At 40.2% G+C, this 23024-nt stretch overlaps 3 protein-coding genes across 5 annotated transcripts; 2 read left to right on the plus strand and 1 right to left on the minus strand.

The window, feature by feature from the left end:
• The first annotated feature begins 3759 nt into the window (after nt 1-3759).
• Nucleotides 3760-8382, plus strand: LOC101467481 (serine protease 27). Of its 3 annotated transcripts, none has more exons than XM_076887449.1 (6): nt 3760-3830; nt 6312-6424; nt 6525-6604; nt 7040-7311; nt 7547-7707; nt 7913-8382. In XM_076887449.1, the coding sequence occupies exons 2-6, from the start codon at nt 6356-6358 to the stop codon at nt 8168-8170; spliced, it is 840 nt and encodes a 279-aa protein (XP_076743564.1). In that variant the 5' UTR covers nt 3760-3830; nt 6312-6355; the 3' UTR covers nt 8171-8382. The 3 variants fall into 3 exon arrangements, with proteins under 3 accessions (XP_076743564.1, XP_076743563.1, XP_024659227.1); XM_076887448.1 differs by lacking the exon at nt 3760-3830 and adding an exon at nt 5488-5839; XM_024803459.2 differs by lacking the exon at nt 3760-3830 and adding an exon at nt 5491-6102.
• Nucleotides 8383-10584: 2202 nt separating this feature from the next.
• On the minus strand, nt 10585-19165 carry mapk7 (mitogen-activated protein kinase 7). Its single transcript, XM_004575845.3, has 7 exons — nt 19063-19165; nt 17054-17331; nt 16773-16938; nt 14624-16164; nt 13437-14539; nt 13099-13229; nt 10585-10895 (listed from the first exon to the last, which is right to left on the minus strand). The coding sequence occupies exons 2-7, from the start codon at nt 17325-17327 to the stop codon at nt 10748-10750; spliced, it is 3363 nt and encodes a 1120-aa protein (XP_004575902.3). The 5' UTR covers nt 17328-17331; nt 19063-19165; the 3' UTR covers nt 10585-10747.
• A 795-nt stretch (nt 19166-19960) lies between these two features.
• Nucleotides 19961-21809, plus strand: vkorc1 (vitamin K epoxide reductase complex, subunit 1). The gene is made up of 3 exons (XM_004575843.4): nt 19961-20258; nt 20981-21090; nt 21344-21809. Exons 1-3 carry the CDS (start codon nt 20077-20079, stop codon nt 21553-21555), a joined length of 504 nt encoding a protein of 167 aa, XP_004575900.1. The 5' UTR covers nt 19961-20076; the 3' UTR covers nt 21556-21809.
• Nucleotides 21810-23024: the final 1215 nt, after the last annotated feature.

Here is a 23024-nt window from a genome sequence, read left to right on the forward strand (position 1 = left end):
TAGTTTTATGATAATGTATTTTTAGAACATAAACATGTCACGCTATAAAGCAAGTTAAAATGCTGTTTAACAAAACCATTCACTAATTTATTCAGTTAATTATCTTTTACTTTGGCCTACAGCGGCGACTCGCCTGCATTATCATTTGTAGGATTTTCAAAGAAAGAAAATAATTAGGAAACATGTTTACATAACTTTCTTTAGTTTTCATTTTTAGTTATAATTTCAGAAGAAATAGATTTTACAATTCAGGATCCCTTCGTGTATCAGGTTTAAATATTCTCATTTCTCATCTTAAATGATGACTCAGGTATCAAATAATTTCTGGTTTGTTTTACCTGCCTGTGATCTAAATAACTAACTGAGTCCAGCTATACAGTCAAAAGCTTTCAAAAGCAGCTATTTGATATCAGACAACCAAAGTTTTTAAATCTTTACACTGGTGTTTCGGGCCTGTTTAGATGCTGCAGATGGCCAGGTGGTTTGAATTCCAGCTTTTGGGAGAACACCCAGGTATTGTTCCCTGACCACAGAGGTATTGTTTCTCTGCTATAACACGCAGAGCTTACAGCTATGGGACAATGAACAAAGGCAGCGTGTGGCCCCACAGTGGGTTAAAGGAGCACCATACTGAAACCCTTGGCGATAGACACACAAGGTCTGAGTTTAGGTGTAAGTAATGACGCAGGTATGACGGTACACGGTAGAGTCGAAGCCCGAGAACAGAGAAGAATCAGGGTTTAAATATATCTCTTTGCAACGGAAGAAAGGAGAAGAGAGCGATGAAAGATGGGAGCAGAGAGGCAGAGGAGAGAGATGGAGAGAGTGAAGAAGAAGTATGTGACTTTGGGGTGGGTGTAGGGGCTTGGGGATGGGGAGGGTGCCAGCTTGTTTTATTTCCGGTTGACAAGACTTTGCGCTCCCTTTCTCTCTGTCGCTCCCTCTCTCTTTCATACTCTGCTATTCTTTCGCCGCTGCCCCCATTGCTTCATCCAAGCCCCCCTCCCTGCACCTCCCTCTTTCTCTGTTACTTTCCTCCAAGACGTGCCTCGGAGAAAAGAAAAAGACTTGACAAGTTCAAAGGTAAAAAAACAAGGAAGAACAGTGGTGGAAGAAACGTTTAGACACTTTAATTAAGAAAAAAATATTGAATACTTCTTAAAAGAAACCCTCACCCTGACAGGAATAACAGCATGACGTACTTTAAGCACGAATATTAGTTTTTATAATACAGAATAGATAAATTTCACAACTACTCATACATAATGCATATTGTGTGATTACATTGTTTTAAAAAAAGCTTTTTACAGTTGATTCAAATGAGACTTTATCTATTTCATGCTATTTCATAAATCTATTTAATACTTCATTTTTTGTCTCCATTTATTTATTTATACATCTATTAGTACATATTAACCAGCATCTGTGTGTGGACAGCAGAGAAATAATTTCATTGTACAGAGAAATGCTTTTCTTTGCACACATGACAATAAGTACTTTGAATCTTTAGTTGGTTTAAGCTACTTTATGTGCTTTTAAGAAGTTAAATCAGTGCATGGTTAAGCTTTCGGGCAATCTTATACAGAACAAGTATGTTTATCACGTTTCATGTAAAATAATAATTTTCAGAGGAAGTCATTTTACTGTAATAGGAGAACAAGGGGAACCAAACTGTAGAGCTTGTGCAAAAAAAACAAAATCGAAAAAGAAGTTCCTAAAAATGTAGTAACAAAAAATACTAATAGTGAATACAGAAATCAGGGAATAAGTGAAAGAGTGTTGAGTAACAAAAACTGCTCAGCTGATTTAAAACTGGACCCAAAAATATAGCATTAACACATTACACACACACACACACATTTGCCCCACCCTCTTGTCTTTTTTTTAGCTTGTTAACCTTTTGTTTTTTTCCTGTATTCTGAAATCATTGTTGCATCTTATTGTGTTCCAGTTGTTGGAATGTGGCTTAACCTATGTGATCCCTATGTGCCGACTGGAGTAATGTGTGTGTGTGTGTGTGTGTGTGTGTGTGTGTGTGTGTGTGTGTGTGTGTGTGTGTGTGTGTGTGTGTGTGTGTGTGTGTTGAGTCTCTGTGCGTGTGTGTGACGGCGCGTGCTTCACTGCAAAGATTCATGTAGCTCCGGGACATGCATTTTTTTAGTGCATCTTGTTAGTTCATTCCTGTCACCTCTCTCTCCCGCTCTCTCTCTCCCTCTCTCTCTCGCCATCCCTTGCTTTTTCAGCGCTGAAGGGGGGATGGGGAAGGGGAGGTGGACTGGGCCGGGAGGGGAGGGAAGGGGTGGGGGCAGTGGAGGTGGAGGCAGTCACCATGGTTACAATGCCACGACAAATATTCATCAAGTTGTTAAAATAAAAACAAACGGGAGTGCATTATAATTGCTCTTACTGACTGGATCCAATAATGTGTTCATATATTATGAGTGAGAGGAGCAGAGAGGAATCGCTCGTGCTCAAAAAAAAAGGAAAGACAGAAAAAAGAGCCTGTTAGTGGTAAAAAGGGGATATCGGGTGTCCTGGAGGCAAACACAAGTGAGGCACACACTCACACGCACTCATTTCAACTCTTTTCTTTTTGTGTGTGTGTAACTTCATTTTCCCATTACCTGCGTATGGAATTCCCTATGAGTACTTTCGTGAGTCTCCCCTCTCTTTTCTCTTTGTCCCTCCATCTCTCGCTCTTCCTCTACTGTTGTGTAGCCTCGGGCGATACTGTGATGTGTCCTCCCTCTGTCCCTCCCTCCCTCTCCCTCTCTCTCTGTCCCTGTCACCTTCAATTGCTCTGTGAAACTAGACACACTGCCTGGGGCAGGGAGGGAGGGAGGGAGAGACACAGGCAGGGAAGAGAGGAAAAAGAGAAAGGCAAAAAAGAGAGAAAGACAGACAGCTTTATAGACAGACAGAAGGAATAAACATTTGGTGTCATGTAAAGAAAAATAGGATTACCACAGACCACATGTGTGGCCAACATGTAAAAACAAAATCAGCTGAGGTGATGTTTACAAGTTTGACAATAAGATGTAATCCTCTAATAATGTTATGGGGGAAACAACAGAAAGACTATTTGTCCAATTTAGTGCATGCTTGACCCTGGTTGTGTGTCCCTTGCACACCTGTTAAGCAGATATGGACTATGATCCTTTTGATCTATAAACACATAATATAAGCATGAGGGCAATATAGGTGCAGCTGAATCACACAGGGGCTTTTTAGAATGTGTGCAGTATTGTCAGTTTTATAAAATTAGTCAATAAAATATTTTATGGTTAACTTTGCTAACAGTCGCATGGAGTGTTTATAGGCATAACAATACTGGGTTCAAATGAAAGGCTTATTAATTACTACGCGCAATGTTAATGCAGAGGCAGATTAGACCACTGCCCAACACAACTTTTATACCACTGCTGCCCTAAATTAATAGTACTGGGGCCCGTTCTTCGTACGTGGCTTACTACATCCAAGATCAAATGACACATCCAAGACCAAATCATCGCGCTAACCGTGAGCTCTCTAATCCGGTTCTCCGAACACACCTGCTGTTGACGATTAGTACAGCTGGATGAAGTAATGTGAGATCACTGGGTGTCGTAAAAGGGGCTACGCATCGATAGTGGAAACATTGATCGGCAACCCGCTGATTGGTCGGCGAAAATGTCGAAGGAGCGCGCTCGGTATTTTTCGGCAGCAGAGCAAGAACTCCTGAGTGAGGGATTTCAGGAGTTTCAGAGTTTAATCAGAACGCAAGGGAACACTGCAAAGGCTGCAAAAGCAAGGAGCGAGGGCTGGCAGAAAGTTGCTGACAAATTAAACTCGTAAGTAATTTAATAATAACAATAATAATGGAGTGGATTTATATAGCGCTTTTCAAGGCACCCAAAGCGCATGACAATGCCACTATTCAGTCACTCTCACATTCACACACTGGTGGAGGCAGCTACGGTTGTAGCCACAGCTGCCCTGGGGCAGACTGACAGAAGCCAGGCTGCCATATTGCGCCATCGGCCCCTCTGGCCAACACCAGTAGGCGGTAGGGTAGATTTATCATATCACACTATATTATCCAATATTATATTACATTATATTATATTATAATATGTTATATTACATCCCCTTTAACATTAGAGCCACAACGGGACCCACTAGAACATGAATATTGTAGAATATTCTACAGAATGGTAATATTTATCACTCATATTGCTTTTCGTCTCTTGGAAAGAGACCCTGGAATAATCTGTTTGTTTGTTTATAACAGCAACCAAGAAAAGGGCAGAGCAAACAAAGACAGGTGGTGGTCCTGCACCCCCTCGTCAACAAGTTGGTTAAGTAGGCCTAAATAATACCCTCACGGGAAAATCGATATCTCTCTATGAGCACACTGTCGCGCTGAGCTAAAGGATCCTGTCTGTCCCGCAATATACGCTGAATTCTGAGGACTCTCCTTATCAATCTTGCACCTTCCGCAATGGGCTGCTCGCGTATACGGACAGGACATGGCTGCGACAGGCTTCCCAAATCCACCTTCGCTTTTATAGCCGTGGTCTCTCATCTTGATTACACGGAGTGATTTACAATTACTACTCTGAAATATGAATTACATCTGTAATAATCACATACATGTAATAGAATGTTAATAGTACATTTCCCTTTTTTAGGAAATGACCTGTATGTATCTGTGTGAAATCAATAAAAGGATCAAGTGCTGCATTATCTTTAGTTACATTGATATTATTTATTTATGGTGAAACAGTGGTGGAATATCGCTGTTGCTTTCGTATAAATGAAGCGGACATACCTGCGTGCCCGCGATCTAATCCTGTTTACATAAAGTAAACCTGCTCCCGAGCAGGTTTACGCTTACGGCTCTGTTGCTATGACAGCAAGTCCCGGATGAGCTTCGGGGAACCGAACGATCCAGGATCACGCGAAATCGTCAACAATCTAATCCAGCTAACTTACTTAGCGAGGTACGAAGAACGGGCCCCTGGTCATTACCAAAATATTTTTTCTATTTTTTTCTAATGGAAAAAGAGCACCAGTGTCGACAGGCTCTTTAAATAAAATTATATTTTTAGTGCTAAACTATGATTATTGTTTTTAGCCATGAATTTTCAAATTTACAAATTTGAATGAGTAGCCTATAGACAGATGCCTAATAAATAACAATATAATTTATAGTTTTAAACTAGATTTTGACAGATTTCTTCAATATTTGTGTTTTTATGTTTTATTGAGAGGTGGTCTAATAACGTTTTAGAATGTGCCTCAATGGTGATGTTCGGAGTTCTTGAAAAGTTTTGAGGTATTAATATGAAACTGTAAATTTATATGAATAAAAAGAATATTATATTATAACGTTATAATGAGATTAAACCGGTTATTTTCACTAAACAGTACACAATCAACTCATACTAATGCAGCTGGATATATAGCAAGAACATTAAAGCACAGCTCACATGACATTAACTCAAATAAAACAGTTACCAAGTAGTGGAGTAGTCTTGCTCCTCTTTACCAGTAAATACAGAAGTGAAACAAAAGTGCATTCAAATCAAAAACAGGCTTTCATCAACAGGCAAAATGTAAACAACTAAAATTTCTTGGTATGCAAAGAACACCTTTAATAAGCGGAAGAAAAAAAAACCCTGATACCTGTAACTAAATAAGGGGAGGACAATCTGATTGGTTGGGTTTTCCATTCGGTAAACGTTATTGGTTCCGGCGGATTCAGGGGGGGAGCAAGACTTTCGGTTGGCTGTAGGTGAGCACACAGGTAGACAGACGATTAGGCGCAAAGCGAATACTCGGAATCTCAACGATACTGGTAAAACCCGAAACCTATGATTGTTTTTTTTGACGCCGTTAAGCAGGGAGGGCGACTTAGACGATTAGAAATGTAATTTTTTTTAAAGACTTAACTGCACAGCTGGAGACTTTGATTAATGATAGAGGACGCTGGGACATATTTACAGTGTTTTATAATTGAGAGATAACCGCCTCGGTAGTAGTTGAACTACATTTGTGATAGAAAACATCGAATCATGTTAGTGATACCGAGATTTTCTGCTGTTTTCTGGTTCGTAACAGGTGAGTAGGTTCCCGTTAGCTTCCCTCGCCATTTTTTTTTTTCTTCCCCACCTGAAAAATATCTGCTGTCTGTTCTTGGCTGAGGAAGTCTTTCATTTTCTTTCTTTCTTCTTCTTATTTTTTTTTTAAGTAACATTAATTTAAAAAATAATAATAAGTAAAAAAAAAAGTCCAGCTACCGTGGTGTACCTATACTTTCCCTCCTCTAGGTATTTTGGCTTCTAACGCCCAAGAATGTGGACGACCACCATTAATGCAGGACAGGATTGTGGGCGGGCTGGATTCGTTACTAGGCGAGTGGCCGTGGCAGGTGGATGTACAGGTGAAGCCTTGGGAACTTAGATTTTTAGTAGATTTTCATGTATTAAATTGTAAAGTGTAGATTTGAATTACTCTACTCACTAAATCCTCATTGGTTACAGAAACACCCTGATGGTCATATCTGTGGAGGCTCTCTGATCACGGAAAACTGGGTTCTATCTGCAGCACATTGTTTCCCCAAGTAAGAACACTTTCCTCTTAGAAATGGGCCTGTTTCTGTTTTTTCTTCTTCTTCTTCTTCTTCTTCTTTTTGGAAGTCTTTCGTGTGTCCTCTCATTTGTTGAAAAAGAATGACATTAACTCATTCACTGCCAGCCATTGGCAGTGAATGAGTTAAACCCATTTGACTCATTCACTGCAATTGACGGCTATAGACGTCAATAGCAGTGAATGAGTTAAAAACAGATTATGCTTGATTTGTTGTTGTTGTTTTTCACCCACATGTAGCATTCTTGCATACAAAAACCATCTTATAGACAAAAATTGTGAAACCTAAACCCAGAACTGCTACTTTTTAAAGTTTCTGTTTTCACCAGTCCTCATTTCAGGGAACACCTGCTTGTAAAGTAAATGTTTAGCCTTTAATTCATTGTCTCTTTGTCTTTTTTCCCCCCAGTCCATCTGATGTTAGTTCTTACACTCTCTATGTTGGTCGCTACCAGCAGAATAGCTTCAATCCATACGAGTCCTCACATAAAGTGAAACAGATCGTGGTGCCATATGGTTATACTGACCCTTACAATGGAAAGGATGTGGCGCTGGTGGAACTGGCCAGCCCTGTTACTTGGTCAGATTATGTCAGTCCTGTATGCTTACCCACCTCTGACACCCTGTTCCCAAGTGGCATGATGTGCACTGTCACTGGCTGGGGGAACATCAGGGATAATAGTAAGGCTTTCTAAATTCATGACTTTATTCATTGCATGCATACATATGACTTTTGGACAGCATTTTTATCACCAGATACCTATTATTTTAGAAATGTATAACATTTCATCCCTATGGCCTTAGTGCATCGTGCATACACTTGCTCATTTTTGTGATCGAGGCTTTATATTTATACTGGACACAAACACTCGCCATCCTTTTTGTTCTTCATCCTCTGTCCTCGTATTCCCCTCAGTCCCTCTGCCAGGAGTCGGGACTCTGCAGAAAGTGCAGGTGCCAATCATCTCCCAGAGTTCATGTCAGGAGATGTACCAAACAGACCCGAAGGAGCAGGTGGACATCTTGTATGACATGATCTGTGCAGGATACCAGGAGGGCGGCAAGGACTCCTGCCAGGTACTGTTGGATCAGCTGTTTGTGCTGTGTTTACATTAACAAAACAACAAGTGGCATTAAAAATATTTTGGATTACCCCCTTTTTCTTTTTTTTCCTGTAGTCAGCTAATCTCTGATTTGAGCAATCTTCTGTTTAAGCACTACTGAATTAATCTTTTGGATCCCCCCCCCCCCCCCCCCCCCCCCCCTCTCTCTCTCTTCTCAGGGTGATTCAGGAGGACCTCTTGTTTGTCAGATGGTAAACGGGTCCTGGGTTCAGGCTGGGGTGGTGAGTTTTGGAACTGGCTGTGCTAACGCAAACAGGCCAGGTGTGTATACCAAGCTGACCAGCTACTCAGATTTCATTAGAAGCACAATACCAGAGATTCAACTCTATGGCCATGCTAATCAAAACAAGTGTGCAGGGGCTCTTGTTGTGTTGTTCAGCTGTGTGATCGCTCTAGTGATGGTACTTCAGAAATAAGACTCTGAAAGATGTAAAGCAATCGGAATTCGCAAAACTGATTGTAACGAGTATAGGTGGTTCAGATTATTCACAATCACAATATTTTACTTTGTATCTGACATGCAAATGATGACAAACTGATTTCTTCTATATGCTGAGGTTGTATTTTAAATCAAGTGAGTAAACATTATCTTTTGTACTTGAAATAAATTGTGGATTTGATACCTGAAGCCAACTTGGTGCTCTCTTCATCTTTGTGTTTGCATCAGTTTATACAGTCACTGGCTAAGGTTGGGCGACATGTAAAAATATTCCAACTGACAATCGTCAGTCCAATAACCAACGACTGATGTGGTATATGTCCATACTTTTTGATGGGTGGAGCAATGTAATCATGGACTGATATGCGCATTTAGAACACAGAATTACGGATGAACTACTTGCCAAATTGCAGACTGGAGGAGAAGGCACAGATAGAAATGGACTGTTACCTCAGCGAGGACGTTGTAGATGGAGAAAACGATCTACTGACTTGGTAGAAAATGCATGAAAAACATTTCATCCATTGATGTCACACATGGCATGGAAATATCTGTGTATACCAGCCACAAGTACACCTTCAGAACGTGTCTTCAGCACCGCTGGTAATATTGTAAACCATCTGTGCACACTGCTAAAACCTGATAAGGTAAACATGATGGTTTTCCTGTCAAAGAATTTCTAAGTTTTGTTTGAAGGGAATGTTTGAGCTTCTTTTCTTGTTTGTTTCAGTGTTAATATAGCTACTTTTTGGATTATTTATTTGAAATTTGCCAGATCGCACAAAGGACTTAACAACAGAGATTTTCTTTTTATGTTCGCTGGAAGAAACATTTTGATTTTTAACTTTTTAATTTTGTATTTGTTGTTTGGTCGAATGTGTAAGACAGATAAACACTGGAACAGTCTGTAAACACAGTTGTAGTGCAAAAAAGAAGGTAGTTTCGCTTTGTTTCCCTCCCCACCTTTGTTTTGTTTTTTATATTTAAATGGTTTTTTTTTTCTGAACATAGACTACTGCCGTTCTTTCTTTCTGTTATGAGTCTGAGTAAATGAATCGCTGCTGCATTTGGGCGCACTCTGAGGAGGGTGCATTTGCTCGCAGCTAAAAGAGGGTGTTGTTAAAACAGCGCTATTATTTATTTATTTTTATTTTTTCTGTTGACTGCTTCTATTAGCTTCAACCAACATTATTAACAAACTTACTCATGGGCAAATAAATAAATAAATTGGTCTTGTAAAAACAATCGACGATAGTCGATATATTTGTCCAATCGCCCAACCTCATCACTGGCCAGTTTATTAGTTACAAGTTACAAGGTTGGACCTCATCTTTCCATCAGCACTGCCTTCATTTTTCAGGTCACAGATTCAACAAGGTCTTGGAAACATTCTTCAGTTTGGTCCATGTTGACAGAATGGCATCACAGTTGCTTCAGATTTGTCGGCTGCACAGCAATGAGAAACTTCTGTTCCAGCACAATGGTGCTCTTTTGGATTATGATCTGATGACTGTTGAGGCAATTTGAGTACAGTGAACTCATGGTCAACAAACCAGTAGGATTTGAGCTTTGTGACTTGGCAGATTGTTCTGCTGGAAGCAACCACCAGAAGACGGTATGTTGTGGTCATGAAGGGAACAACAGCAACCAGCAGTTCAGTACTAAAGTGCACCAAGTGTGTTAATTTGGGGTTAAAGCAACTCCGCGTTGATTGAACTAATTGTTATCAGCCTTTCTGAAACCGAATATTCCGAGTTGGACAGTTCGGGGTTACTCAACCCTGAGTATTGTTTTTTACTCTGAGTTTTCTAAACCGGCTTCCTGAAATAGGGCCCTGTTGCTTTTCTGTTCACTCGAAGCAATCAGGCCATTCTCCTTTGCCATTGTCTACCCTTAGAACTGCTGCTCACTGGATTTTCTCTTCTGCCGACCATTTTCTCTAAACTGAAGAAAAATCCCAGTAGAACAGTAGTTTTTGACGGCCATGCCACATTCAAAGTCACCTAAATCCCCTTTCTTCCCGAGTCTGGTTCTCGGTTTAAACTTCTGCAGGTTGTCTTTATCACGCATACATGCCTAAATGCATTTGAGTTGCTGCCATGCAATTTGCTGATTAAATATCTACATGAACAAGTGGTTTAACATAACAATGTGCCCGGTGATGCGTGTATGGATTAAATCTTCAATTGTGTTCTTTCCAAAGTTCTTTAACACCTCAAGGGCCCCATATCGAATTCCAATACACAACTGTTCTTTGGTAAGTACTTTAAACTTGATCAAGAAAAAAAATTGTTGGCACGTTAATTAGATTATTTTTGTAAAGGATATTAAAATAATTTTCAAATGGCCTTGTCAATATTTATAGTAGATCACACAGAGCTGAGATGGAGGTGATGATACAGTTTTCTTTATTATTAAGAAAGCACAGCATGCCATAATGGTAAAAAAAAATTACTTTGTGGTAGTGCCTGTTTGAAAAGCTAGCTTTTAAATTAATTTAATGGGTTTTCATTGTTAAAAAAACAAACAAACACACAAATCGAGGTGTGGTGCGTCAGGCGTCAGGAGGGATGGTATCAGAGAGAATCATGGGAGAGCCGAGCTGTAACTCCTGCTGCAAAGATTCCAGGTCAGCTGGAGTCATGCGGTGGACTTCGCTCCAGTCAGATAACAATGAAGCCGAGAGGGGGGCTGAGTCGTAACTGAACACAAAAAGGAAAATGCAAAATGCAGGAAAAATATGAAAACTGATATGAAACTGAATAAGATAAGGCCACATAGCCTTTGCATGCAGCTCTTTCAGCAGTATTTTAATAAAAAAACAAGTGTGACAAAGTTGTTTTTCAGCACTTGGTCAAAGTTCCTTTAAAATATGCAGCTCTTACTCTTTTAAGTAATCATTTACACTGGTGCTTATTGTAAAAGTGACACTAAACACACATTAGCTAGATCATTAACTAAAACTAAACAACTCAAAAACCAAACCAAGGAAGCTGACACATTTGATTACATTATACTTTCAAAATGATGGCTAGTTAGGTTGTTTGTACGCAAGACTCATCCAACTTCACTCTGCTCCTTTAGCTGTTTACAAGTAGCTTTATAGAGGATTGTTATGACCCTTATTAAGATATAGTTGATTAGCTGACATACTTACACTACTAGTAACTAGAGATGGCACGATACCACTTTTTTATGTCCAATACCGATACCGATATCATAAATTTGGATATCTGCCGATACCAATATGAATCCGATAGTGTTTTTTTTAATCAACAAAACTGTTTTTTAAATATCTTGCTGCATTTTGTATAAGTTCATACTCAAGTTTAAAACAACAACTACACTAAAGCTATTCTGTTATACCTGTATGCAAAAAAAAAAAATTTCATAGTTCAGCAACACTGATCAATCTAATAAACTTAAACCTACACCATCCTCCCTATTCTGGTATTTTAAAGAGTACTTAGCATAAATATTAAGCAACCTAACTAATAGGGTTCCAATTCCCAGCAACAACAAAAATAAATAAATAAAAAATAGGGAACCACCCCTCACGCGCCACCTCATGATGCTTAATCGACGTAATCAACCTTAATTTGATGCAGTGTGAAAAAAAAAATGCACAGAAATCAATTATTTTTCAAGAAATATTAAATAGATTCAACATCTTTCTTCAACAAAATTGCAGACTGCACAGATGGTACCTTCCCAAAGGAAAAAGTACTATAGCTTACTAGGGTATATTAGACTTAATAGTTACTATATACAGTAATTGACTTCTATTCATTTTACATCAAATTAAAACTTTGGGTGTCAGATAATTATTTATTAAAAGCTCGACATTTTAAATGAGAATAAGAAAGAAAAGTATGTCTTTGTGCCCCCTTTTCCCTGTTAATGCCCTATCGGCCCCCCTGGCTAAACTTTGCTAGATCCGCCCCTGCACAGCTACCAGCCGTCAGCTACGTAGAAAAAGATCCTCGAGTAGAAAGTAATATTAAATAAATTCTAACAACAGCTTATCAAGCTTAAACCTGCTGCTGTTGTTCAGCCGCTGGTTTCCTCTTTCTGCTGCAAAGTGGGCCAAAAGCAAACAAGAGAGACGGACTCGCGACAGAAAAGCCGATCAGCTGATCATTAAGCAGTTTCATGATTGAAGTAGCAGCAAGAAGAGGCAGTTGCTCCATATATCGTTTGTTAAGCTTAACGCAAGAATGCTTTACAAACATTCAGAGATGGACTTACACACTTGCTTTACTTCTCTCGGGATAACTTTGTCGGAGATGAAATGCCGGGTTGCTAGCGAAGCTCCAAATGCTATCCAGACCACCGACAGGTCCTGCATGCCACAGCCGCTCTATCACGTGATGCATACTGCTCCGACGTGCTAACGTTCTGAGGTGAGTTACGGCGTGTTGCAAGTTTTGTGAGGTGCTTTCGTGATATTTAATGGATCGGATTACATTTTTTATTTATTTTCCGATATCCGATCCAGTAATTTAGGTCAGTATCGGACCGATACCGATCCGTAATATCGGATCGGTCCATCTCTACTAGTAACCATAAACTATTCAGGTCAGTGTGTACTTATGCCACAAATCCAGTGGAAAAATAGGGTCATGTTCTCAAATATGACCTGACTTCTTTTTTTGAGACCAGAGAAGTCGACCCTGCAGGCTACTAGAAAGAATGCATGTCTGAGGGACTTACTATTAAATATCTTCACTTTTCAGAACCGGATGTCAGTTCTTTATATTCAGTTCATTGGGTTTCCTTTAGTCTCCTTTCTGAGACTATTTAATAATTTAAATAGTACAACAAAGCAGATGCACATAATGTTTTCATATGAATGAGCAGGAAGTGTTTATTTTTTCTTTCTATAAGAGCTGCGTCAGACCTCACCTTTCTCTGTCACTGTGTTGCAAGTCTGTAAGAGACTGGTTGAGAAGGTCATCCAGGTCAAAGCCCAAGCCGTAGCCAGCCCCGCTGCCCTTAGGGGTGACTGAGAATGCAGGGGGTAAAAGATCCTCTACCTGACACCAGAAAAGAAGAAAAGATTGGCTCAACTGAACTTTGGACCCTTTAAATCACTTTAAGACAAGCAGGAAACTGTGACGTTTAACCCTGGTATTTGTCTAAAGAAGACAACATTTTTAAGGGGAAAAAAACATCGGTGTAACTTCTTTGTAGCAAAATGCACTCTGTGCGGGGAAAAGCTACAGTAAAATAAAAATGCACACCTGGGACTTTGAGAGCTGCAGTGTCACCATATGAATGTCAGGGGCAATGGAAGGTCCTTGCTGTCCAGTATCTGTGAACCCCAAGCTGGACTTTGGCTGAGAGGGGACTCCTAAAGACCCACAGAGAGGATTTGTGGTCTGTGGTGCAGTTTTCTCTCCTACAGAGGGACAGATCTTCTCCATTTGTCCAGCACTTGCAGTCAGCGAGTTGTGGTGGGAGTTGTGATTATTCTGCCCCCTGATATCCACATTCCTGTTTGTATCTCTGGTGCTCAGTGGCGGAGCTTTCGACAAAAAACCCTCCAGGGCAAGCAGCTGTGACTGAGGTTGAGGGTCGAGCTGGGTTTGATTCTGAGGCTGGAGCTGTGGCTGGAGAAAGCTCGACGGCAGCGGCTGTGATGTCCTGTCTGGCTGCGCCCTCGTCTCTAATTGCTGCCCATTCCAATTCCCCAAACAGTTGAATCCACTCTGCCCATTGCTCTCACTGTGAGGTTTGAGTGTGTCGTTTTTAACAAAGCCACTAGTGACAGTCATTATATCTATGCCTCCACTTACAGCGACAACTATATCTGCTGGAGGCTTCGTCTGGCTCATGGAGAAAACTAACGATGGTTGCCGGGTGCTGGGAGCCTGAAACAAGCCCGGCTGGTTAGGTTTAACTTGAGACATTAACTGTTCATGAGACTGAACCTTCCTCGCTTCCTTATCTGTTTTGTTGTTCAGTGCTCCTTGAATGTTGTCACCCATAACTACACCTCTCTGTACATTGCAGTCCTTATTCTTTGCACCGTCGTTATTAGAAGGCTGAGATTTCTCATTGCGACTGTCCATCATCTTTGTCCAGCGCTGCAGAAGACTTTTATCGTTGTCAGTCAGCAGAACCCCGCCCAGCGAATCCCCTTGTTTTCCCTCTCTTTTTTCTTTTTCTCTCATTTTCCTCTCCCTCTCTCTCGCGCGCTCCTGCCTCTTCCTTCTTTTCTCCTCTCTTTCTCGTTGACGCTCCTGGGCTGTGACAGGCCGACGCGACTCCGGAACAGAAGACAGGGAGGACGGCGCAACTCCTCCTGCGCCTGTGTCGGTGCCCAGAGCCGATGTGCTTCCATCTGCAAAGAAAATATTACATTCAGATGAAGGCGGTCTAAAATTTTAAGCGATTAAAAGCAGATTATGGGAAAGAACCAACTTACCACCCCTGGCTCTATTTCTGAGAGCTGATTTCAATAACGCTGCTTTAAGTGCAGCTTTAGTGTCTTCTGAAATAGCACCTTCTTTTCTGGTTCCCTCTACTGCACATGAAGCAGGTCTGGCGTTCTTGGACAGGGACTGTGAAAGGGATTGAGAAAGTGACTGGGCCTGTGCTGCAGAGAGAGAGAGGGAAGGCACAGTGGTGGGGAGTGTTGTCACTGCCTGTGCTGGCTTTGTAGGAATGGAGTTTGCAGGCTGGGCCATGCTCTGGCTCTGGGTGTTTTGAGCTAGAGGACCCTGACTGCTTGCTAGCTGCCCTTGTGTCTCGCTGTCTCTCATCGTCTCTGGTGGAGCGTCCTGACTAGACACCGGTGTTGTTAAATCTATAGTCTCTGGCTGACCGTTCTCCGAGTTGGCACTTGGCATGTCCACGTCAACCGGGCCACTTTCACTTTTAGAGAGGAGAGGTAAATTGTGATTCACATGGGGTGGGGCGACTTCTAAAGCGGATGCAGGCTTACTGAAGGTCGTCATGTGATTTGTAAATGCGTGGCTCCCTTCTGCTGGTGTGTGGTCTTGTTGCCGCTGAGATTTCACCTCTCTCATTTGCTGTGCTGCTTGTGGGTGCTGCGCCAAGGGAACCACTGATGATTCGTTCAGGTTGACAGTTGCAGGCTGAGCACTGCAGTGGTTACTGCTTTGTGCTGCAGCTCCACCTTTCACCCTCACCAAAGGCCTGAACTGCAGCCTCTGACGAGAGCTTTGTTTGTTTCTGTGAAAGTCCTGGATCTCCATCAGAATTGCCTCTTTAATTTGTTCCTTGTTCAACTGAAGCTTGTCAAACTCAAAGTCAAAAGCTGGCACACAAATTGGCTCGTCATCTGGGTCATGGTATTTAGCCAGGTAAGGATGCTCCAGAGCTTCTGTCACGCTTATTCGCTGGCGAGGGTCAAAGCGCAGCATGGCCGCCAGCAGGTCTAATGCTTCTGGTTCAGCTTGTGGATATAGTTTGGCCAAAGGTATGGGCGATCGTGATGGAAGACTCTGAACATATGCGCGGACCCTGTCAGCCCTACTAGCACCAATTAGACCCTCGGGAGGAGTGCCTAACACATTCAAAATAAGCTGGAGCTGGTGTACATAGTGCTTTCCAGGAAACAGCTGCTTACGGCCCAACATCTCAGCAAAGATGCAGCCCACAGACCACAAGTCAATGGCCAAGCTATAGTGATTCAGAGACAGCAGGAGTTCAGGAGCACGGTACCATCGAGTCGCCACATATTCAGTCATGAAGGAATGAGACTCCTCAGGGTGTGAACTGAGACCCCTTGCCATGCCGAAGTCACCGATTTTTAGTTCACAGTTTTCGTTCACCAGCAAGTTGGAAGGTTTGAGGTCACGGTGGATGACGTTGGCAGAGTGCACATACTTAAGGCCACGAAGGAGCTGGTACAGAAAGTAGCGTGTGTGCTCTGGTGTCAGCGTCTGGGCAGAATGGATAATCTGGTGCAGGTCACTCTCCATGAGGTCCAACACCACATACCTGCACACACAGGAAAAGCAAAAGTAAGGTGAACAACATGCGCACTTGGCAATATATATTTAAATACTTTTTATTTATAAACTGTTGCCCAGGGCAGACAGGGGACCAGTGGCACGTCATTCTTACCCAATGAAATAGACTTCAAAATAAATTTACTAAAACTTATTACTGTTCTAAACAAGAGTCATTAAGATCTTGTGTGCACAAAGATGTCAGGTCAACAATTTTGATTTACACATAACTGGCTTTGTTTTTCACATTTTATAAACCGTTTTAATTTTATTTAAATGTACAAAAAACATTGTGCATGTTTTTTTTTTATTTTATTTGTTTGTTTCTAGATCAGGTGGCCCTTTTGTAGGGGGCAGGGGCAGGACAGTAAGCATGCCCTTGTACAGTAAAGGGGTTGCATGTCATGCATTCCTCAGCTCTGATTAAAATCTCTTTGAAAAAACTGCCAAAATTCCTCCCTGCAGGAAGAAGCCTGGACATAACAGAACAACATCCAATTTGATGACTATGTTTCCAGCTCTTGCATTTATTAATAATCTACAGATCTATCTGTGGACGTGTTATTAGCCAAAGTTAGAAAAAAGAAAAGTACATACACAGACTTGAAGGCAGAATGAGGGAGGTTTGGCTGCAGGATGTCTTTGATGGCGATAATGTTGTCATGTTTAAAGTGTTTAAGAATCTTCAGTTCTCTCAGTGTGCGTTTGGCATTTGTCACCACTTCAAAAGCGTTGGAGATTTTCTTTATTGCCACCTGCTGGCCTGCAAAGTGTAAATGCAGAACAGAATTAAGGGAGAGCCACATTTGATCATTTATTCGGCATTGTACTAAAGACAGAATTAATTATATATATATTTTAAACTAAATTAGCCCTACCATTGTCCCTCCTCCTGGCAGAGGAAACAACACCATAGGCCCCGGTGCCAATGGTTTCTATGATGTCATACTCCTCTCCGACATCAAACTTCACATCTAGAGAATGTGCTTTAAGCAAAGCCAGGTTTTTAGCTGCCGTGCTGGTGTCTGCGTTGCTGCCCGGTACCTCAACTCCCCGTGGGTTCTGGTTTTCTCTGGTTTTGTCTGTGGCCATTCTTTCAGGTGACGCCACAAGTTGACCATTTTTACTCTCTCCGCCCTCCTTAAGTGACATTTTTCTGTAAAGAATGAAAAACAGAAAAGTTTAAAAAGTTATTTGTTTATTTTTTTTTAATTTTCAAACAAACAAATGGAGTATAACACATAGTACATCTTGTAACTGCTTTTTTGGCAGCTGTCACAAGAATCATAAAAAGATATTTATTTCTCATGTCCTGCAGATGATCAAGATTAGTTAGGAATATAGTAGAGAATTGTAAAGGTATATTATTTGCCTTAAATATGGTGATTAAGGCTTTGTGGAACTCGTGCCAAAAGGGTTTAATCTTCGAGCAATCCCAGAATATGTGCCAGTGCCCTGCCTCCTGTGCCCCACACTTTCTCCAACAACCGAGGGTACCCGTGTGCCAATAAGTCATCTGGTTTGGTGTTATAAAAAAACGCATCAGACATTTCCAACTGAAATCCCGCCACACATTAGAATTCGGACATTCCCATATCGATTTACATGCCATCAGCCATTCCTCTTTTGATATTGAAATGTCACCTTCTTTTTCCCACCTTTCTTTAATATAAATAGTGGAATGGGGCCTCCTGGGCAATAGCCCATTTTATAATTTACCAATCATATCCTTAAGTAAGGTAAGCTTTCCGAAAAATTATTAAAACTGGATCATCTCTGTTTTGGTAAGGATGTTTAGCTGGAGGTAGTTCCTCATCTGGATGTATCTAAAATAGTCTAAATTATTAAGCTCAAACTCCGTCTTCCAATATTCAAAATCCTTAATGGCCCCTGGGCCACGAGTTTGAGACCCCTGGTCTGGACTGCCCTATATTTGTAAACAAAAAAGTTTCTATTCACAGAAAATGTCACTGTTGTAAAAACAGAGCTTTCTATAGTGATATTTAAAGAACAAACTTTTATGCCAGTTTATTTATTTACTTAATTATTTGGGGGGTAGTATGAGTGATCATGGGAGAGTCAACAAGACAAAGCTGTAATATTTATTAAAATAAATGTAAACATACAAAATGTATGTTCTCCTTTACATTTTCGATTAAAGTCTCTGCTAGGCCGATTTTAGCCCCCGGACCTTATGCTTGACCCACATGTGTTATGCTGGAGTCTGTAGCAGCAACACTATGCAGTGTTTCTGTCATCATTAAAATCAGTTTTACTGAAAACTAAAATTAATCCCATATAAAAGCATTTTCTTTGAACACTTGTGCGCATGGAAGCCATCCCAGGAGTGCCTCTGTTAATGTGGGTACTGAGGAACAATAGAGACAGCACCACCACATGCCAAAGTTTTTCTCAATTGAGATTTAGGAGAAAATCTTAAATAAAAAGAAACTGCTGCTTCTGGTAAATAAAAACACACTTTTAAACGCTGATAAACTGTGTGAGAGTGACCTGGTAGGCTCAAACTAGGTGTGATCAGTAACTCCACACCCGTTAGGCCTGGTAGTGAAAGTGGCCAAAACCAAACCTGTAGCTCTCTACTAACGTCTCCACAATGAAGCTGGAGTCTTCATGCGAGAAGCTGAAGGCCAAACCCAGCAGAGGCTGTCTATAAGAACGCACTAATTTCTGTACTACATAGTTATAAACTAACCGCACGACAAAGACGTAACCATGATCGCCACTAGTCGCAGGGGCGTAGGCTAATAACGTTACCTGAAGCTGGAGCACTCTAGACACAGAAATCGTTAAACCGCATTTCTGTATATTATATAACAAAACGGACAAACGCTGACACGTGTTTTCTGTTAAAGGAATGTGCGCTCACCTTGTGAGTCACCCACAACACCCGCATTGACGTTTTAACCCCGTAGTAGCACGACCATCTTTTGTTTTTGTCTGCCGCTTCCTCATATAGTTCCGCGTAGGGGTTGAGTGCCATGTTGCGGACCAACCACATGCGCTGACATAAAGTAGTTCGTCCAATAGGAACAGAGGACGAGTTGGGAGACGGCACATTACTGGTCAGTCTCCGCTTTATTTATGTAAATATAATTATGTATCTTTGTGATTTTTTTTTTCTGTTTCTGTTCTTTCTGTTTTCCCCACAGTTCAATTGCTTTAGGAGGAGTCAGATTTGTGCAAAGATACCTGTCCGTGCTGGTGCTTTATATTAACTTTATATATAATATATAATAACATATATCCAACTCAGCCCGAAGGCTGCTCAAACAGATGACAAATGGCAAAGCTGGAGAATATACTAACTACTAACCATAGAAAATTATATTACTGAAATCTCCCAAACTGATAGTATAATTCACAGCTTACTAAGCACGTTGTGTTACTTTATTTAAAGAATTAAGCAGTTGTTACCTCTAGTTAAGCTCAATTTTAATGACGCATTTGCGAGTGGATATGTTTAAAAAAATCAGACACTTTTGGTTAAGTAAAAACAAACAAACAAACAAACAAACAAACAAACAAACAAACAAACAAACAAACAAACAAACAAACAAACAAACAAACTCTTTCAGGTATAATAGTTTAGCAGTGGAATATTCCAGTGGCGTGAGATGAACAGCGAGGGTGGTTATTAACATTCCTCAAATCTCAAACAGACTGAAGTCCACAGAAAAATACAGTGCAAACACCCATCTGCCAACATCTGGACTCCACCGTCCAATGAAAAGCAGTCGCAAAACTAGCACAGACCAATCAAAAGCGACAATCTGAGCACGAACACGTCGTCTTGACTAGGACGGTGACGCTTGAAAGGAAACCAGACTGGACCGTGCAGTTTCAAAACATTAGTGCAATAAATTCATCTTTTAGTGTCCTAATGGGTGCCATTCAGGGGTTCCCCAAATGGGAGCGAAAGGTACGCATGTTTTTGTGCCTTTTCGGTTTGGTTTTGTCTGTTTATGCCCTTCACGTCGAGGTATCCAGGGAGAGAAACCCAGATTACAGAGCGCTGTGCGACCTGGGGGAGTCTGTAAGCTGCTCCAGAGTTTTTACCTCAAGGTATGATTTGACTCCTGCTTTTTGTTTTCCCTCATGCCTGCGCTTTTTGTGCAGAATCAGCTTACCTCGATCTGTTTTCAAGTGACCACTGATCCATATCTGATCCTAACCTTGTCTTCCAGCTGATACTTTAGCATATTTTTTCTAGCCTTTCTACCCCCATTGAATTGCCACGTGTTCTTAATTTATCTGAAAAAACTTTAAAGCAAGTAGCTTCCCGTTTCACATTGTGAGCATACAAGGTATATACATTTATTTTGACATTTCTTGTCATTTTTAAGAGAATAAATCTTTATTACACGCTTAATGTTGTACACTCAAGAAATAATTCTTTGCCCTCATAAACATGAAGCAATAATTTTAAGTAAAATTTAGCTGTAATGTATAAAATCGAAGGTTTATTTATTAAAATAAATAATCATTAATTAAAATATGTTGATTATAAACTGTGTATACCATTCAAGTAAATTTCATTTGCTTAAATTTAACATTTAACATTGTACTTATGTAACAAAATTACATAGAACATTTACATGTATTAAGTTACTGAAAGTAAGCATTTTGGCCATAGATACCTTTTGTGTACATTTAAATGGTCATATCACATTTCATATCTCTGTAAGGCTGATTATATTTCATTGGAATAAAGAAAGAAAAAAAATATTGTTCATTTTATTTTGAAGAAATTGCTGCCCTGACTGTTACTTCTTTCTTTCTGGCAGATGGGGACGTGGTTTTGGTTTGGTCCAGTACTTTGTGGCCAAAGATAGTCCTCTAAACCAGCCCAACAGTGTTCTTGGCATCATATTTTACACTCTGCAGATGGGCCTTGGTTAGTCTGTGATTGTCTTCTTTAAATTACAGTGCATTGCTGACAGCTTTTTATTCAGAATATCATTTGCAAGTCAATGTGTTTGTGATCCATGGCAAGCACAAGTATTTCAGGTATTTGAAGATTGCATAATATGTATATGGAGCAATACATTTACTCCACTCTGGACGTGAGACTGTGTGGAATTTCCCAATGATGTACTATGTTTGACTGAGGTCCTGATATCCTCTCTATTTGACTTTTTTATTTACAGGACTGTCTGTGTCTAAAAAAGCAGCAGCTTTTTTGGTCTTCTCCTCCTGGGTCTCTGTGGCCGGTTCACTCTATCTTGCATCTATTCTCGCATTTGTTCTGGGAGACTTCTGCATGGTCTGTGTCTCCACGTATATTGTCAACTTTGCATTGCTCTACACCAACCTGAAACGGAGGAGAGCAGTTCAGGAAATTAAGGAAAAAGCCAGATAGAAAGTGTTGCCTGTGAAATGTAACAAATGTTCCCTTCCTGCCTTCCTGAAACCCCGCTGGATTCATCTCACAGTATTTTGCCAGTGTTTACATGAGTTTACATTCAGTATTTTCACAGAAAAACAACTGGAGATTTAACTCTAATATCAGAATATCTATAAGTTGGTTCTCAATACAGAAACTTTGTTGTGCAGCAGCTACTTTTGTATATTGTTATTAACTTGTAATGATTAAAACACATTTTTGAATTCTGACTGTTGTTGTGATTGAATTCTGGGCTGTTATATGGTCAAATGTGTTAAAAGTGGCTATACAGGTCTCCACATTACATTTACTCAGTCCTACCAGCAGATGGAGATAAATGTCTATTTAATAGCAGTTCAAACAAACTTTATTGGAACGACTTTTCAAGTTACCCGTCCTCCCCAAGAAAGTCACCGGACCTACAAAAAACAAAAAAAAAAGGATGATAAAAAATAAACAAATATATCTAATAAAGTGTGCATCATTAAATATGTACAGTTTTTAACTAATTTATTAGACCACATGTCATAAAAAAGAACAAGCAGTGGCAGCTCATTAGCTCGCCTTCAAAGTAAAAATCTGATTATTAAAATTAAATTTATTTCAACTGTGGTTCAAAAGGACAACGACAAAAACAGTTAATATGGTAAAATGTGTATTGTTATTTCATGGTGCAAACACCTCAATTTCTTACATTTAATGCTTTGTCTATTTCTTACTTACCTGAGAACTGATGAAAATAATAAGTAAGATGACAAGTTTGAACCGTTTGCGCAGGAAAATGTACCGAGCCTTCGAAACAATCTGAAACAATCTCCACAGTGACATCTGCTGGCCAATGTGACTATCGCCACATCTTTTTAATGCTGCTCTGTGAAACAAATGAGGCAGACAAGCCCCGCAATTCCAACAAAACGACTTATTATAACAGACTGTCAGTAATGGTGATGAGCACATCTTTTGGAGAAATCCAAATCCAACCAAGGCAAGAAAAACATTGAGACTATTAAAGACAGCAGGCAGTAACCGTAATAAACAGTGTGCTTCAACAAAATTATATTGACTATTGACATATTTTACTGAGCTCACCCACCAGTCTCCGTTTTTCTCGCCATGTCTATATGAGAGTAATCGCTGAATAAGATATTTACACATTATTTATATATCTATACAATATCTATCTAATTACACTTTTAATTCCAGTCTTTAAGTGATTAAATGGTGTATATTGGTCTTTAAAATTCACAGCAAAAATAGTAATGAAAGATGTGGTATTGTTTTCTTTTACACATGTGAGTGTAATAAATAGAAGAGGTAGTATCAAAAACATTAATTCAGTAATTACAAATGATTCTGGTTCATAAGAAAATAGAATCCTGGCGCTTCCCATGCATACTGAAAACACATTAATGCTCTCCTTTGCAGATTTCACATTTTTCAAAACC

This window comes from Maylandia zebra, linkage group LG8, assembly GCF_041146795.1.
Source record: "Maylandia zebra isolate NMK-2024a linkage group LG8, Mzebra_GT3a, whole genome shotgun sequence".
Lineage (NCBI taxonomy): Eukaryota > Metazoa > Chordata > Actinopteri > Cichliformes > Cichlidae > Maylandia > Maylandia zebra.